The sequence below is a fragment of the Euprymna scolopes genome, chromosome 41 (assembly GCF_053919585.1).
Source record: "Euprymna scolopes isolate OS-2025 chromosome 41, ASM5391958v1, whole genome shotgun sequence".
Classification (NCBI taxonomy): domain Eukaryota; kingdom Metazoa; phylum Mollusca; class Cephalopoda; order Sepiida; family Sepiolidae; genus Euprymna; species Euprymna scolopes.
The window spans coordinates 68503798-68522647 of NC_136522.1; the positions used below are offsets into that span (position 1 = coordinate 68503798).

Genomic DNA, 18850 nt, shown 5'->3' on the forward strand with positions numbered 1-18850 from the left:
CATAGAAGTGGAGGGTTGAAGCGATGCATTACATGGAAAGGATGGGTTAGAACAATTTAAGTTGCAAAGTTAGTTGGCATGGGAAGGGGTTAATAAGGATGGACTTGAGAGGGGAAATTTTTTTTTTTTTTTTTTTTTTTTTACTCGTATTTAATGTTCGTGCAAAAATTTTTTTAAATTCTAAGGCATAGTTAAGTGTGGACAGATGAATGGACAAGGGTGAATCTACAGGTCCACTTTTTTGTCGGGACCAAAATAAAAATGCCTAACCCTTAAAGCGCTGAACAAAATACATCGACTTTCAAATAATGAAGAAATACTGTTGGATACCAAGTCATATTGGTCTAAATGGAACTGAACAAGTAGTTGCCAAAGGGGGGGGGCATCTCTAACAAAGTATCATAGACTACAAGCCTCAAATTGCAAAATATTAAATCTATTATTGGAGAATGACCTAAAAACAACTTTAACATCTCCACACTAACGTAATGTGCTTGCAATAACCCTTATCCCTGAGTGGCTTCCGGGCCTTGATAAGTGATCACTGTAAAAAAAAAAAAAAAAAAGGTATGCTAAACCAAATGCATATTGGCTCCACTTGTACAACACTTGTACCTGCTGGAAGACCTGAATTCCCAATATGCACAGCATACCAGGAGAAACTAATCAACCATATTACTAGTGTTGACTAGTCCATCTGGAGATAAATACTATCTGGAGTCGGATCTTAAAGATTCTTCAATATAGAACCATCTAGAATATAAATTTTAGAAATTTATTTGCTATAAATAAGAGGGCCTCCCAAACTTGCATATTGCTGTTGGAAACCATCCATCTTAGTATGATGGTGGTGCTATGTAGCCTGGACGCAGTGATATGGAAGGATAGCTGTTGCCCATGCAGCAGCCCCCCCCCTCCACATTCTTCAAAGCCAGAGGATCCCAGGGAAAGACTGATACAGCTTGGTTCTAATTGTGCCGCAGGAGTTGCCAGTGAAGACAATATTGTAAAGCTGCATTAGGGAGTCTGTTCTCGTATTTTCTGTTGGGTTTACTTTCTTAGCTTTTCCACCCTGATGAGGTAATCCCACAAGGCAGTGGAGGTTTTTAATCTGTTGGCTTCTAGGTGAGCTACCATCCAAAGTTGAGTAGCTCCACCTGCTTGAAATTAATAAAATTGACTGGTTTTAAGGCCTCAGTGGACCACCTTTTGCTCCTTCTCTCGGTTAGTATAGTTTTGCCAGGCTTAGTAGCTAAGCTACACGAGAAGGCTACGAGCTGGACTTCATTGTCAGAGGCTATTTTAATAAAAAACACCATGAGGGTTTTTAATTTTTTTTCCATAAAACTTATCTCACTGCCACTCTGTTATGACAACCTTTGTAATGTGCATAACACCAAAACCTGATACAGGAAGCAGAACAACCAAAGCAAGAACATACTGACACTGAATCAGGATTTTTTTTTTTTTTTTTTTTTCTTTAGATGTTTCGAAAATTTCCTGACCCACATTCCTCCAATTAGTAACTTTCTCCTAATTTAAGAAAAAAAAAAAAAATTATACTAGCAGCACCCATGGAATGAGAAATATATTTAATCGTTTTGATACAGCTGATATTATGGATAACTTTTTTTTTTTTTTTTTTTTACAGAAAAAAAGAAACCCAAATGAGTTTAATTTTATGAAAATAGTGTCCATTCTATTAATCTAGAACTGACCCAAATGAGATGAATTAAGTACTAATAAATACTCAAAGTATTGTGCTATATAGTTTAATACAAATAAAATTACATTGTAAGACCCTTTAATTTATTCCTAAAGTCCAGCATTTCTTGGCAGTTTTTTTATTTTGAATGTTCCCTTTATACATGTTTTGCCTTTGAAATTAAGTTTTTGTTTTTACACACAACCAATGATCATTGATGTTCAAAAATGAGGCAGCATCAGAGGTCCCTCATATTCTTGTCCAGGGTTGCCAGATTGGCCTTTTGAAAGCCAAATTTTTTTTTTTTTTTTTTTTTTTTTTTTGCAGCACACGCGTTTTGCAAAATCCAAGAGTTTCTCTACCCAACAAGCAAACGCCATGAACAAATATTTGGAAATATAACTAACTTGAAGCATAAAACTTTCCAAAATTACTTGATTTACATTTGGAAATGGTTCATTATGCCATAAAACAAAACGACCAAACTTCTAGTGTAAATATGTAAAGCCATTTCGCCTCCAACTTTTTCTTTTGCTTCTAAGAAAATAGGAATGTCTAAATTCCTTGCTGAATGGTTTTTTGTTTTTGTTTTTTATATATATATTTTTTTTTTATATTTTTTTTATTTTATATTTTATTTTATATTTTTCATTTTTATTTTATTTTTTTCAGAAAGTGGACTGAAATATGAAGTTGTAGCAGCAATAGATATCAACCCTGTGGCCAACAAGATCTATGCTCATAACTTCCCACAATGCAAACTACTCGAGATTGGAATTGAGGTAAATTATCTGTTTATGCTTTTTAGGTTGAAAACGCTTTCCGTTTCTAAGGGATAAAGACTTGGCTAGTTGGGTTATTTGTATTTGGCCTATTATCTTGTTTTTCATGTTTCGGCTAATGTAACCTCCAATCTTCAAATATAAAACTCCTGGGTGTCTGTACAGAACCTTGACTAGAATCCTTTACTCCATGCAGACAACGTGCATGCACTCGTACACTAGAATGGCCAGTGACTCCCTATCTGAGAGTACATCTTTCAAACTGCTTGGCCTAACGTTCACAGGAAACACGAGTTGGAACCATTACATTGAAAACATTGCCAGGGCCACTGCGAAAAAGGTAGGCTCTCTCTACTGTGCTAGAAAACTGACACCTGAAAGTATCCTGTACCTCTATAAGGCCACCATTCGCCCATGTATGGAGTATTGCTGTCACATTTAGGCTGGTGCATCTGCTGCTAGTCTCTTGCTCCTAGACAAGGTTCAAAAGAGAGTCACAAATCTGATAGGCCCTGAACTGGCATCTAAGCTTCAGCCTCTGTCCCATCGAAACGTATCCCTCTGCCTGTTCTACAAGTATTTTAATGGTGAATGCTCTGACGAACTGCAGACACTTGTGCCTCCACGATGTAGACACCCTCGACAAACCCGACAGGCAGCTAAATCTCACCCCCCCCCATGCAGTAGAGATCCCTAAATGTAAAAGATCTTTCTACTCCAGTAGTTTCTTCCCCCAGAGCTGCTAGACTCTGGAATTCCATTCCAGGTCCCTGCTTCCTCAACTGTACTGACATGCAGAAGTTCAAGTGTAACGTGAACCGACATCTTGCTGCCCAAATCCCAACATAGTGCCCCAGTAGTTGTTGCCCCTGATACACCAAAGTGGCAATGTGCCTTGTTTGGGGTGAAAATGGTTAAAAAAAAAAAAAAAAAAAACTATTAAATAGTTGTGAGTTACTTAGGACTTAATTATAGCTGATACGAGAGCATATTACCCCCCCTCCCCGGGGATTCGATAAGCGTTCCATTGTAACTTCTGTTCAAATTTCAGTTTGAGAAGAACCTGAAGAGGTTGGCGATTACATTGACTGAAATGTGAAAGTAGCACTCAAGATAAGAACAGTAGTTCAAATAATTAAAATAAGGATTATCAATCCTCTTAAAAATTCAGAAAAGTTGGATTTAGAAGTCGGTTTCTTAAAACTGTCCAACATAGTCCTGCATGTGTAGTAAAAAAAAAAAAAAAAAAAATTTTTTTGAACCAATTGATTGTGAATTCTTGGAGTTCTGCCTTTAAGTTCTATATTTATCTTGGCAAAGTACTGATGTCTGTGGTGGCAGGTGTCGGTTTTCATATTCCTCCCTTCCCAAAGGAACTCTAATAGGCTCTTCTGATCTTAAAATTTGTGGGTCGATCAAATCTAATATTACGAAGGAAAAAACGCAAACATGTTTAACATGAAATGTTAAAATTTTAGGAAAATATTGGTCAAAACCGTTTTCCAGTAGCCAGACGTTAAGAGGGGGGGGGGAGGTCGCAAGTACCCTACAATTCAACATCCTATCATTTAGTAAGTAGGGTTGCAAAGTAATGATAACGGGGAGACCTGACATTGCCTGGGATTGATTGAAGATCACGGAATGTTCCACTTCCAATATTTTTTGTCATCAAAATCTGAAACATTTATTTTTATGGTCCTGGGTATGACCTTAAACTATCACCAGTGGTGAGGCCCCAGCTTGCAGGCTTTGGAGAGTAGAGCCACCTTTTAATTGCCATTGCTCCCAGGTCCACTCTGACCTGGAGTGCTAGTACCTGTTAGGGTCCAAACTATGGGTTAAATAGAAACCGACTTGAAAACAACAAATATAGTCTATTAAAAAGTTTTTCTTCTGAATCTTTGGATTTGGCATTAAATAACCTGAAAAGGGTTGATATGCCGTAAAACAATACATTGCAGTCTATATTGCACTGTAGGGAACCGGTTATAAAATTTTTATGGCTTCAATTAGTTTAAAATGCTAAAATCAAGTATTCTGATTCAATTATGGGATAATATATTTGTTGGTTAGTTATTAGGACAATCACAAGAATCTGATTTTGACTCTCGAGTATATATCCGACACAGCTAATCAGTTGAGAACCACATTACTTTTATCTAAAGTAATATATACTCGAGTCAAAATAATAAAAAGAATATTCTCTTGTCATAGCTATATCTTCCTAGGCATTACTACTTTGGAGATAGGGATGTGTAGGATTATAGTTAATTATACAATCCTCTAGAGCACCCATATCTTTTATGACTATCCTACTCTGCAGTAGCTCTTCGGGTGGAAAGTAGTAGGTTCTGTTGTGCCACTCTGCCAGGCATTACACCCCCTCATTTGGAGGAAAGTAATTGCTATTTGTCATATTTTGGTAGTAATGTCCTGTGACCATACGATTTTCCCAGGTATTAACTCTTTGGGAGGGTTATGGTTATCATCCTCATGGAGTACATATTTTGGTTCTTATGTACTTGTGTTACCATGCTGTTTTTTAGTTTTTAAGTTAAATTCAAATGTCCATGTTTTTCCTGTACTTTGTTAGGTGGAAGTACAGAATAGTTACAAAAAACTCTTACCCCTTCTTAGAATGGCTTTCTAAATATTTCGGCATGGTAACATATTCACAAGTATTTATTTATTTTTTTTTTTTTGTAAAATATCTGTTAGGTTATATCTTCCTCCCAAGCATTAACTCCTTTTTAGGGTTAGCTAGTCATGTTTTTTCATGCCATCTTCCCATTAACTTTAGGTTGGCAGGGAGGGGGGGATATATTTGCTAGCATCAATTATAACTGATTCGATTTTTCCTGAAACTACCTTTTTTTTTTTTTTTTTTTTTTTTTTTTTTCCCATGCAGACGTTAACTGTATCCTGGCTTGATGATTTGCGAATCGATATGATCTTGATGAGCCCACCATGTCAGCCTTTCACTCGTGTCGGTAAAAAGCGAGATTGTGAAGACGGAAGGACGAGATCATTTCTTCATATTCTTAATTGCTTGCCAAAGTAAGTTTTGTTCAAAATTTTTTTTTTTTTTTTTTTTTGTGAACTTGAAAATATGGCCCAATTTCCACTGCCAGCAATTTGGTTTAGTCATTTCTAATCACTTGGGCTAAAACCATTCTTTTTATTGTTTTAAATTGTATTTCTCTTATCTTTTATTTTATTATGGTTCTGTTTTGACTAACAATATACTAGTCAAAACAAGAATACTGTTTTAGCCAAGCTATCTTTACATCATCAACGCTCTGATCTCCATCTGGCATCAATTGAAATGGATGGCTCTCATCTAGAAGCCCCATGTTTTGACAGGCTTCTGGGCTTGACCTTTACTCCTGATCTGAAATGGGACAATCTGTTGCCAAGGCTGCTGGAAAAATGGTGGGATCCTTCTACCGCTCCAGAAGATATCTCGCTACTGACGCAATTCGCTATCTATATAAAAGCCAAGTACATCCAAGGATGGAATACTGCTGCCATATCTGGGCAGAATCTGCTAAAAACAGCCTATCCTGCCTTGACAGAGTACAAAATTGGCTTAGTGGGGATGCCCTTTTCTCTTCTCTGCAACCTCTCTCCCACAGAAGAGACGTTGCGAGCCTATCTTTGTTTTATCGTTATTTCCATGGCAGGTGCTCGTCTGAGCTCCAATCTCTGCCCCCCCCCCCCCTTTGCCAATCTTTTACGAAAAACACCCGTCTAGCTGAAACCACTGTCAAAAATTTTCCCCACTCTTTATCTTTGCCTAAATCAAAACGTAGATTCCATGAACAAATCTTCTTGGAACTGCACGCCTGTGGAACTCTGTTCCATCAGCCTGCTTCCCACCTAACTACAACCTGGATGTCTTAAAGTCCAACGTAAACAAATTCCTAATGAACCGCCCCCCCTTAAGTAGACACTTTAAATCTCCACTAACGTACTGTACATGCAATAACCCTTATCCCTAAGTGGCTTCTGGGCCTTGATAAGTGGGTGGCCCTGTCGGTGGGGCATTAGAATATGCCGACTGCCCCCCCTGCAGAGGGTAAAAGTCCCTCAATGGGGGTCCTGGATATGACCTTAAACTATATCCAGTGGTGAAGCCCCAGCTTGTGGGTTTTGGGGAGTGTGGAGCCACCCTTTAATTACCATTGCTCCCAGGTCCACTCTGACCCGGAGTGGTAGTACCTGTTAGGGTCCCAACTATGGGTTAAATATAAACGGACGTGAAAACAACAAATATATTCTATTAAAAAATTTTTTCTTCAAAATCTTTGGAGTCGGCATTAAATAACCCGAAAAGGGTTGATATGCCGTAAAACAAAAACAACCAACCAACAACCATTGATGAGTGGTGGCCATCTTGTAAAAAAAAAAAAAAAAAAAAAAAAAAAAAGTCCTAATGACTTTTCCTTTATCTCCATAACAAAAATTTGTTTATTAAATTAATATTCCCGCAAAACCTCTCCTCTCGGTGGGGGCGACTAAAATTTCATTTCTAATGATCTAAAATAAAAAGGAGTACCTGATTGCAAATATTTCTCACGTGTTATATTTCCCCTCTTTTGGAAATAGAGTACGATTATGAATATTCGCATTATCAAAAAAATCCTTATACACTGAAATTTACTTGTATGAAAACCAGAGGGGTGATATAACATGAGAAATATTTGGAATCAAGTCTCCCCTTACTGTTATTCAGATCATTTGAACCCAAAGCAGTAAGTTAGTCTCCCTTCCAATGGGCCGGTCCTGGATATGACCTTAAACTATATCCAGTGGTGAGGCCCCAGCTTGCAGGCTTTGGGGAGTGTGGAGCCACCCTTTAATTGCCACTGCTCCCAGGTCCACTCTGACCCGGAGTAGTAGTAGTAGTACCTGTTAGGGTCCCAACTATGGGTTAAATAGAATCTTACTTAAAAAAAAATATACTCCATCAAAAATCGTTCCTCAAAATAACTAGATTTGGCATTAAATAACCTGAAAAAGGTTGATATGCCGTAAAACAACCAACCAACCCTTCCAAGGGCAGGTTTGGGAGAAATATTTTATAATTCCTATGCAAAACTAGGAAAACAAATGACTGTTATATTCCCCTCTTTTGGAAATAGAGTACGATTATGAATATCCGCATTATCAAATCCTTATACACTGAAATTTACTTGTATGAAAACCAGAGGGGAGACATAACATGAGAAATATTCGGAATCAAGTCTCCCCTTACTGTTATTTCAGATCATTTGAAACCATAGCAAGTTTTAGTCTCCCTTCCAAGGGCAGAGGTTTGGGAGAAATATTTTGTAATATTCAAAACTAGGAAAACAAATGACTGAAATGTTGGTAAAGATGTATCTTTCCGCCTAAAAAAAAAATCCCTTAAAAATTTGCACTATAGGTTTTTGTAGGGTGCTGAAAACAGTTAAAATCTCAGGAAATGAGTAGTTTCCAAGACTTAACTTTTTTTTTTTTTTTTTTTTTTTTTTTTTTGGCGGGAGGGGGGGGTATTTTGTAATTGTAGCCTGGTAGACCAACACAAAACCTTTTCTATAGGTTTTGGGTGTGCTGAAAATGAATCGCATTTAAATTTTCTGCAAATAAGTATTTTTCCAGGTATTAAGCAATATAAGTGGTAGCCGTTATTTTATGCACAAACATGCACATATTTTTGCTTAATATCTGAAAAATACTTATTTGTGGGGAAATTTAAATGTGATATTCATTTCCAGCACACCCAAAAACTTCTTAAACAAGCTTAAGGTAGGTTGTTTCTACCAAGCCACAATAAACACCACCCCTAAAATAAAAATAAGCCCCCCCCCCCCACCGCCATAAAAGGTGGCCATAAATTGTGCTCATTTTACATTAAATTAATATCAAAGTGATCCTCCAACTTTTTTAAACTGACCTCGAAGGCAAATATCACATAGCCTACTGCACAATTAAGGTACTTAGCTTTCCAATGAGCCTTCATTTTAAATTCTGATCAGTCTCCAAGATTTTGAATTTATAAAAATTACCAGAAAGATGAGATATTCTCTATACTCATAGCCAAAATCTTGAAATGCTAATCTTCTAAGATTACATGAAAATGTGTAGACTTTGAGTATTATCATACTATTCTATGACTAAAATTTTGACAATTGGTAAAAAGAACCTACATTTTCAAACCAATAAGATATGCCCAAATTTGCCTACATTTGTAGTGTCTGGCAGGCAGCTTAGATTGTCTAGGCCTGTGACCTTGCTAGGTCACCAATGTTGGTACAAAAAAAATGTAGCTTTGGATTTTTTTTTTTTTTTTTTTTTTTTTTTTTTTTTTAACCATTGTCACATTTAAATTTAATTGTAGGGAGTATCCAATTTTTTTTTTTTTTTTTTTTTTTTTTTAAATTTAACCTTATTAAATTTTTTCTTCTAGCCCCCCCCCCAAAAAAATTAGCAACACTACATTAGAGAAACATCTTTTAATTTGGGATGCAAGTCTCAATTAATGTTTAATTAAGATCATACAGGATTTTCTCAAATTTATGAAACAATGCTTTTAAGATTTACAGATTTACTCGTGTCATAGTCTACTACATATTAGTTGGCCATAGCTGTATCTACTTCCCATTTGCCCAGGATGCATGCACTTAATACAAAACAATATAAACTAAAAATGCATTAATTGTAGGGGAGACAACTCTTTACATCAAATTATTTCCCTTGATCTCTCATCTTCGTTTGAAACAAGTTTAAACTGTTTTTGCCAAACAAATTTCAATAAATTGTAGTGAAAGACTCAGACTTCATAATCTAGTATACGATGCCCTTTTCTCTTTGCAATATCTTTTCCATCGACTTTGCAAGACTGTCTGCTCTATTTTCATTGCAAATATTTGACTGACCTCCAATCCATGGTCCCCCCCCCCCTGCTAATCTTTCACAAAAACACCAGTCTAGCCAAAAATTCAAATTCTCCCACTCTATCAATGACTAAACCTAAACACGAATTCCATCAACAAAGCTTCTTTCCTAGAACTGCCTGTCTATGGAACTGTTTGACTGGTCTGCTTTACAGCTGAATACAATATTTTCCTGTCGAATGTAAACAAGTTATCGAACCATCCTCCATAAATTTAATCGACAAATTTTCATCAAGTGATTACTACGCTATTGTCCCAATGACAATACACACATTAACCCTTATCCTCAAGTGGCCTCCAGACTTGGTAAAGTTATATTTCCAGCAACAGAAGTGAAAATTCACTAGTTAAGAGGTTAAATGGGATTGATATAGAAAATCTGGCAAGATAACTTGTAACCATTTCAAACAAGACAAAATTAAATGTAAAAGTTGATGCTATACGTTTTCACCAGGAATAAACTTGTGTTTTTATTTTACACATGACTAGAAGCAGTTTTTAATATCTAAATGCTGAATTGTTTACAAATTAGAAATAGTTCCTCAGTTTAAGTATTGCAATATTTTGGCATGTTTAGAATCCAGTTTCTTCTAGTAACATTTCAAAACTTATCAAGTTAGACTTATGTTCTTTTGGAAAAAAAAAAATGTAAAAATTGTAAGACTTTTTACAAATCATTTTAATCAATGATAGGAATAAAATTATCATTAACTAATTTTCTTTATCAGTATTTAACTTTTTTTTTTTTTTTTTTTTTTTTTTTTTTTTTTTTTTTTTTTTTTTTTTTTTTTTTTTTTTTTTTTTTTTTTTTTTTTAAATACAATGAATATTTCGTAAATGACTAAATCATTTTTAACCTGACTTTTTATATGATAGAGGTTAGGATCAGTAAATATCCTATGAGGCAAGCTTAATAGGTCACTTTTCACTTTGACCTTTAACATGGAGCAGAGGACAACTGGAAAATTTTTATTTGATTCCAAATGCCTAAACATTTTTTTTTTTTTTTTTTTTTTTTTTTTACTACTACACTAACATGCAAGTGAAATATATCTGTTACAAAAAAAAACCAGAAAACTTAGGCATCACTTATGGTGTATGCCAAAAATGATAGAAAATTGAATTTTAGTAATAAGATTAATTTTTCTGAATATGTACTGAAGTGACATCAGAATGTCGTAGATTATCTCCCTTTTAATTTGAAGATGCTATGCCGGCTCGTGGTTTGGAGTTTGACTCGATAGTTTTTAATTTTAAAATTCTACTCTATAATTTTCTAGCTTTTAGTCTACACAGATACTTTTGACTGATGCACAAGTATATAAAATTTTTCATTATTTTGAACTTGTATATGATTCTACATAAGCAAATCAGTTTTAAATATTCCAATTTTAATTCTGTTACTATATCGATCTTGTCTCCATAAAATGCTCCTGTTTTAGCAATTACAAGATTTTTTTTTTTTTTTTTTTTTTTTTGTCTGGAGTTCAACCAAATTAAAAAAAAAATATACAGATCTTTATACATGAATACTAGACAAATGTCACCTTCCAAAAATCCCATACACTGATCAATTTTTTCTTTTTAGCTAAGAAATTGTGGCCATTACAAGGCTGATTTTGTTCCTAGGTAGTTCGAATTGAGTTGTCTGATTTATTAATAGGCTGTGACAACAGCATATTTTCATTGTTTTGACTAGAGTATATATCCGACACATTCGGTTAATCAACCGAGAACTACGTCACTCTATATAAAAGCATAAAATATTGAGATATATATATATATATATACTAGAGTCAAAACGATGAAAAGAATATGCTGTTACAGGCCTATTGATTAAACATGGCAAGTCAAAAAGTCTTGATTCTTTAAAAAATTTTTTTTTTTTTTTTTTTTTTTTATTATAGAAAAACTGATTAATTTATATGAATTATGAAATTTTCATTTCCTGACGGGTATGTAGATTTTTTATTCTACTTGCTATTCATTTTTTCTATTCTAAAAATTTTTTTTTTTTTTTTTTTTCAGATTAAATAATCCTCCATCTTATATTCTTTTGGAAAATGTAAGAGGCTTTGAAGTTTCTAAAACCAGGGAGTGGCTCATATCTACGCTTGAGGAATGTAATTACCAATATCAGGTAAGAATTTTTCGGCAACGTATATTGTTGACCAGGTTTGCCTCGTGAGAATAATTGACGTGCTTTTGGAATTAGGGTTGTTAGACTCCAACTTAAGTATAATTTGTTAGCTCCATTGTAAGCTTTTAATTTCTGTTTTTTTGTTGTTTTTTTTTTTTTGCCAGAATATAAATGTAAAATCTACATGTAGTGTTGGGATGATTAATCGAAGATTTGAGGGTATCAGAATCGGAAAAATTGATGCCAATTTTCCGATGCCAAAACGATTCTTGTCTTATTTGAATTTGTTTTTAAAGTAAAATCTTCCATTGCTAATAAAATATTTTTTGATTTTAAATAAGGCTAAAATCGACAGATCATCCTCTATGAGTGTAATTTGACGCTTAGGAAAATAACTACAGGTTTAACTTTTTTTTTTTTTTTTTTTTTTTTTTTTTTTTTTTTACAGAAAAACTCTATAGTTTAAATATTTAGATTCTTTATAAGAATCAAATTGGGAACTTAGCACGAATCTGTAATTGTATCAGAATTATGAAAAATATTGGAATCCTCCCGTCACTGGAAAATATTCCAAATATCAAGTAGCTTAATTTTTAAAGAATCATTTTTAAGGGGTTATTGGCTTCATAGGCATTTGATCCATACTCGCTAGATTTACAAGGTGCCTACACAAGTTTCCAGACATTTGTACAGGCATTTAAAATCGTCATAAGCTCTGCAATTCAATGTTATTGCTAGTCATCTTATGAGATGACTTACCGATTTTTCAGTTCAGGTTCAAATGAACAGCTACCGCAGCAATTGAAATACACCCTACTAATGCCTGATTTTCACAGCTTCAGAATTTCAAAAATGCTATCTGGACGTGAGGATGCTTTAGAAGAACAATATGCAATAAAATTCTGCTTTAAACTTGGAAAAATACCATAAATGTTTGTTTCTACTGATATGCTTAGTTTGATATCCGTGTTGGAACACAATTGTTCACAAGAAACTGAATATTTACATGAAGTTTCTTAAGGGTGCTCGGATCAAAGACCTCGTGATAGCAGAGAGATGGTTGAGCCAATCAATTTGAATCCCCACAGTTTTTGATGCTCTGACCTGTGATGAAAGTGTACTGGCTCTTTCAGACCAAAGGCCAGACAAAGCAAATCCACTCACTTTTTTTTTTTTTTTTTTTTTTTGTTTTTTTTTTTTGTGCATGCACACACCTCCAAACACCAGACAATGCCAGGCACCCCTGTTAGTCTATAATATGTATCTCACCTGTCTGTTTAAATGTGTGTATGTCTCTCAAAAACTTTAGAGGCGACCGATTTTCATGAGATCTGTATCGTGGAAGCTCGACCCTTTGGACAACAAATAATGAAAAATTGGCCACATTAACTCCTTCACCCTCAACTGGGCCCTTTTCTACAGGGAGTTTTTTATTTATTTATTTATTTTTTTCTCTCGCATTCTTTTCCTCCTTTGTAGTACGGGTTTGAGCCTGCCTGTCTACCACTTTCTGCTCAACACACCCGCAGGCCTCCAGGCTAGCCTAATATATAAAAGGCAAAATGGGCACACGTGGTTTTTGTATGTCCAGGAAAGGCTTTTCGCATCTACCTTCTTGCATCTGTTAGATATCAGAACTTTTCTAATACTTAAGATTCCTAGCAAATATCCCAAATTTGCAAACACACTAATATATATATATAGCTTTCACCCAACATTAAAAATGACCTTCCTGGGGAACTTTAAAAAACACCATTTCTGCAAGTCATGACTGTTTAATTTGAATGCTTTACACTTCCGGTAGCAGTTTTTCACTTTTCCGCCTTCGTGTAATGGGTTCGAGCCTACTTACCTACTACTTTTTTAGGCTAATATGTATATAAATGAGCCATCTAGAAGTTTTTCTTTCCTGACCCCATCTTCTGACAGGATAGACAAGTGATGTTGCTTGTGTAAGTCTTGTCTGAAATTACTTTCACCATATTAGAAACTATCATTTTACAATCCATTTCTTTGAGGTAGATCTACAAAATCAGGTTCTGAAACTACATTAGACAAACTAGTTGTATTCCCCATTTTGTCAAAGGATTACCATAATATTGGAAGGAGATATGTCCTTTTAATAACTTGAAAATATATATAAATTAAATCTTAAGAGGTTTAGGACCTTCAATCGGAATAGTCGTTTCTTGGAAACGCTGGATGTACCTCCTGTGTCATGAGTAGGGCTGACAAGAGAATATTGTTTTGACTCTAGTATATGACAGTTCGACATGATTGATCAATGGAGAACAACATCACTCTATCAAAACATAAGATTGATATATACTCAAGAGTCTAATGAAAAGAATATTCTCTTGTTATAGCCCTAGTCATGAGCAAGTTACTGGAATCTCTTAAATAGAAGTCAACCACTTCAGTGGAATTAACCTCCTCGGTGACATGCAATATGGTTTCTGATCTGCTAGATCTACAGCAGACGTGTTAACCAATCTCATAGGACTGGTGAATTGCTCAAATGAGGCTTTCTTTCTAGGACAATTGCTCTTGACTTGACATATCAAAGGACTTTGATGGGGTGTGGCATAAAGGTTTACTCCATAAGATCTCCAGCTATGATATTGCTGAAAATGTCTTAATTATTAAATTGTTTCGCTCTCTTCATAAGAGTAATGGTTGATGGGCAGAAGCTCGGTATTAATGCTGGAGTCCATCCTGGGCCCAACTCTTCCTGATCTACATCAATGATATCCCAAATGACATCCCGAGATCATTTGTAGACATTTAGGCTCATCTCTTGCCTGTGCATGTACTCTTTACGGTTTTCCACTCGTTCTTGTTTCAATCATTGAAAAGCTTTTCAGTTTTATTTTAAAGAAATTTAAATTTTATATTAAAAGAATTATTGAATACACTTTAAAATCTTTTAAAACTATTTTAGGAATATTTGATTTAACGTTATAGTCAAGAATACCAAGGGACATCACTCTACTTTCCATATACCAAGGGACGTAACTCTTATCAATTTAGATAACTTAACATTGCTGGTAGCCTGTGAAGACTAGTTAGGTCTGTGCAAAAGTTCTAAAGATCTAAAATTCCATCTTGAAATACTCACTTTTAGAAGGGAGTTTAAAAATCCTTCATAATAACGACCTTTGCTCTAAGTTGATTCCATATCAACAAGTTTGTAAAAAAATCCTTTACAATTGTATGAAAGTTTTTTACTTAAATTTTTTTTTTTTTCAGGAATTTTTGCTGACCCCTTTACAATTTGGTATTCCGAATTCAAGATGCCGTTATTATATTTTGGCCAAAAGAGCAGAGAAATTTGCTTTTCAAACGGATTCTGTAAGTATAAAATGTCCACGAACATATTCAAACTAGCAAGGTGCTCGGTGTTACTTGATCATATTTAAATATATTTAATGTGTGTTTATTGTATCCAATATAGTTATTTCCAAGTTTCTAAAAGTGACTTGGAAGCCATCAGCTAGAATTGAAACCAAAACCCTTATCTCTCCATCCTTCTTCATTACTATCTGAGCGATGTCCATATACATAAAAACCTAAAATGTTGCGAAAGATATAAATGTATATTTGGGCATGCATAGAAGCGACACATGCCTGCCTAGTTTCAATTTCAAAACCCCTTAGCAACTATTTTTACCGGCTAAAAACGTTTTGCAGGTCCAAATCTTTTTGCTTTAGCACGTGATGTCATATCATTTGACTTTTTTTTTTTTTTGTCTTGAAAGTCTAACCTTTGACTACCTCACTTCAGTCATGCGTCCTGTGGCTAGGTACATTTCCATTTGCTGCCGGGTTATCCTGACATGTACTAATGCGACCCTTGCCAAAATTCACACCAACTCAATTGCTACATACTAGAAATGTCCAAAGGGTTGATCTTAAATGATACCGATCTTGTGAAAATCTGTCGCCTGTTAAAAGTTTTTGCAAGACATACATTTTTAAACACGGGGTGAGATTTTATTATAGATGGAATCTGCGTGAATTAAAACCTATTTATGCATATTTTCTGACCATGCCAGACAACCTGCTCCTTTATATAAAGGAGAATAGGAAATGAACTTTTGGGTTCATTTTCGAAATCGTAACTTTTTTTTTTTTTTTTTTTTTTTTTTTTTTTTTTTTTTTTACCGGGTCACCCTGTATATTTTGATTAATTGCAGACTTCCGATTTATATATTGGACCCAATATATAGCAAGTATTTTCAAGTTAAGACTTGTGCCCTACCAGACAATCAAAACGCAAACATGTAGCTTATGATTTAATTTTCCTTTGATGTTAATGCCTGAGCCATGAAGACAGGTTTGCTGCAAGGCTAAAAATTAAAACCAGAACCAATAGCTGTTGTTACGCATGCATATTCGTAACGTCATCATTCAACCTCTACCTGGCAATTGAAATTTAAGTTTCAGTTTTGCACAGATTTTCCCTGGCTAAAACTCAAATCCGTTCCGCATGGGTTTGAATACCTGAAGTTTCATATCTGTAGACAAAACTGACAGGAGTTTGGTAGGCAACATTTTTCTATGTATAGATTTATTTACTATAACCTTATTGTGCAAGTATAAATCATGTAGAATATCTGCATGAATATAATTACACGTAATAGTTAACTAAAGATGATCTCGTAAGAAAACTAAAAACCAAACTAATTGGGATTAATGTTCAAAAGGATATGCAAATTAGCTAGATAGTTTGCAGATGAATGCAGTTCCACGACCCATATTTAAAATTCTATTTTCTTAAATAGTGTTTTTTAATATGAATATCAATATATAACATATTTATAGAAATATAGATTTTTATATTAACCTATTTTGAACATTTTCTTTCTAATCCCATTTTCTCCACTTTCAGATAGTTTTATCTATGTATTTTCATATCCCCTATTTACGGTTTCTATTTTCTCCACTTTGTCTATATCTTCCCTATTTATTATTGGCTTTTTTTTTTTTTATCCCCATTATTTCATAGTGGCCTATAAATTTTTGATGTGATGTGTAACGTAACTCAACTCTCGCATGATATATTATAATATATAATATCTATAAAAGTGAACATGTCTGTACATTTCTCTATACAATCTATTTTTAATCTACAGACTTGAAATTTGATATACAGGGTACTGAGATTTGGGAAAATCTTTAATCTGTTTTCGGACGGAAATTTGGCTGTTAAGGGGTCAAAGTTCAACGATTTGACCTTTGACAACTCTACCAAACTCCTAAAATTTTGGGTCTAAACACTTGAAATTTTAGATATAGGTTCCTTGGACATGGATCTAACTTAATAGCTTGATTTGAGCCCAAAACAAATGTTAAGGGGTCCTAATAGTCAGCTGAAGTTTGACCTCTGCGGTCTCTACCAAATTACTTGGACAATTTCTAGTCTAAACATTTGAAATTTGATATAAAGGGTATTCAGAGATAGGGCAAGCTTTTAATTGGTTTGGGTCAAAAATTTGAGTTCTAAATGTCTTAAGCTAGTTTTTCTGTATTTGCATAATTCTAGCCTTTCTTTTCTGACGAAAAGCAACTTTGAAATGCCATGGCCTACAGAGGTTTTTGCTTATTTTCCCCCTTTAACTTTTCCTTACTGTTCTGATATAATAAAGTTTTATACTTTTATACCTTTCATTTAATATTGTTTGCTCCTTAAGTGTTGAGCTTGTCTTTGTTTGAAAAGTCTTACTTTGTTAAAGACTTAATCTTTGATAACTTTTTTTTTTTTTTTTTTTTTTTTTTTTTTTTTTTTTTTTTTTTTTTTAATCTAGGTCCGAGCAGACCTTCCTTATCTTGCGACCGATTGGTTGGTACACAAAGAAACCTCATCTGCCCCCTTAAAGTCTGAAATTCCAGAGTCTTTACAACTCTTCCTAAATCCATGGGCCAAATATGGACAAATAATGCACCAAGCGGAAGATGAAGAGGGTCACATCTATCCTGGCTGTAAAACTTTGAGTGCCTTTCTTGAAGACGGAACTGTGGAATACTTTTCAGAATTTCTGATCCCTGATAAACTGCTGCATCTTTTCATCGTCATCGATATTGTTTTACCGTTTCATAGGAAATGTTCTTGCTTCACGAAAAGGTGAACACTTTGACTTTATTTTGACATTTCGAAAAGTTTATGTACAGAATTTGCTCTTAAACTAATTAACTGATCATTAAGTTTTAGAACACTGCTGCTAGACATAAAATATCCAGATGTGAGCTTTCGTTCGATGCAATTAAGGCAAAAGGAGATGAAAGTTCCTTAAAAATTCGAAGATATAAAGAATTTGAAGTATGAAAATTTACCGAAATGACTGGATTTAGTATTAAACTAGCAGGGAGACCCAGATGTTGCCCAGGATTGAATGATCAATAAATATTTGTCGAAATTGCCAATTTCAATTTCAAATTGATTGCTTTTAGTTGGACCTATCGCGGTGCACCAGGAGGAAGCTTACTATGCCTCTTTGCAGTGACGTAGTGCCCAATACTGTATTCTACATTGCACTGTAGAGAACCTTTTTATAAAAATATTTCCTATATATATGATGGCTTGAATTGAAGTTTAAAATGCAGAAGGCAATTATCATGGTTTAAGTCTCTTCTAAACAAAAACCTTTCCAATGTGCCCCTGTCATATCAAAGAACCTGTTAATTTTATTTTGTTTGTGTGGTAATAAAACTTCTGAAATGCACTTGTGATGTTAGGCTGTCTAAGGTGTTAACTTTGGTCAAAATCGCCTGTTCCTTTAATTGGATTTTCAATTAACGATAATTATTGAAGACATTCGGATACAAACCTAAGAAATCTTTCAATTACATAAAGGACATTTGTGACTTTCATAAAAATTGGCCTAGCTGTTTCCTAGTCCATAGGAACTAACTTGTGCTCACTCAATTCTTTTTATATAATAGATAACTCAAAAGGGGTTGATGCACCATAAAATGAAATCAATGAACCAAACCACCATTGTCTGAATTGAGCTTTGAATTTCGACAAAGATACAGATGGGGCGATCGTGGCCTGTGCAGCGAATATATGTAAGTGTTCACTGAAGATTTTAGTTTAAATTTCGCTTGGATTGGTTACTATTTTGAATATTGATTCAATTACTGAAAAATCCAGATCAGTTGTCTCCCTTACTAAAATTTTATTTTTCTGTAGAAGTTGGTTACTATTCTGAATATTGATTCTTTACAGAAAACCACTTAAAAGTGAACTCGTATCAAACTCTTATTTTGATCAGCTAATTTTTTT

General features: G+C 34.4%; 1 protein-coding gene across 3 annotated transcripts in view; it reads left to right on the forward strand.

Moving 5' to 3' along the window:
- The window catches only part of LOC145266599 (tRNA (cytosine(38)-C(5))-methyltransferase-like), a 58074-nt gene that overhangs the window by 10835 nt on the left and 28389 nt on the right, over positions 1–18850 (forward strand). For all 3 annotated transcript variants that reach the window (XM_080122455.1, XM_080122454.1, XM_080122456.1), the window contains 5 exons: positions 2378–2487; positions 5396–5544; positions 11454–11565; positions 14815–14916; positions 17373–17689. In XM_080122455.1, coding sequence (XP_079978581.1) covers positions 5435–5544; positions 11454–11565; positions 14815–14916; positions 17373–17689 — 641 coding nt within the window. In that variant the 5' untranslated portion in view covers positions 2378–2487; positions 5396–5434. The remainder of the gene's footprint in view (positions 1–2377; positions 2488–5395; positions 5545–11453; positions 11566–14814; positions 14917–17372; positions 17690–18850) is intronic.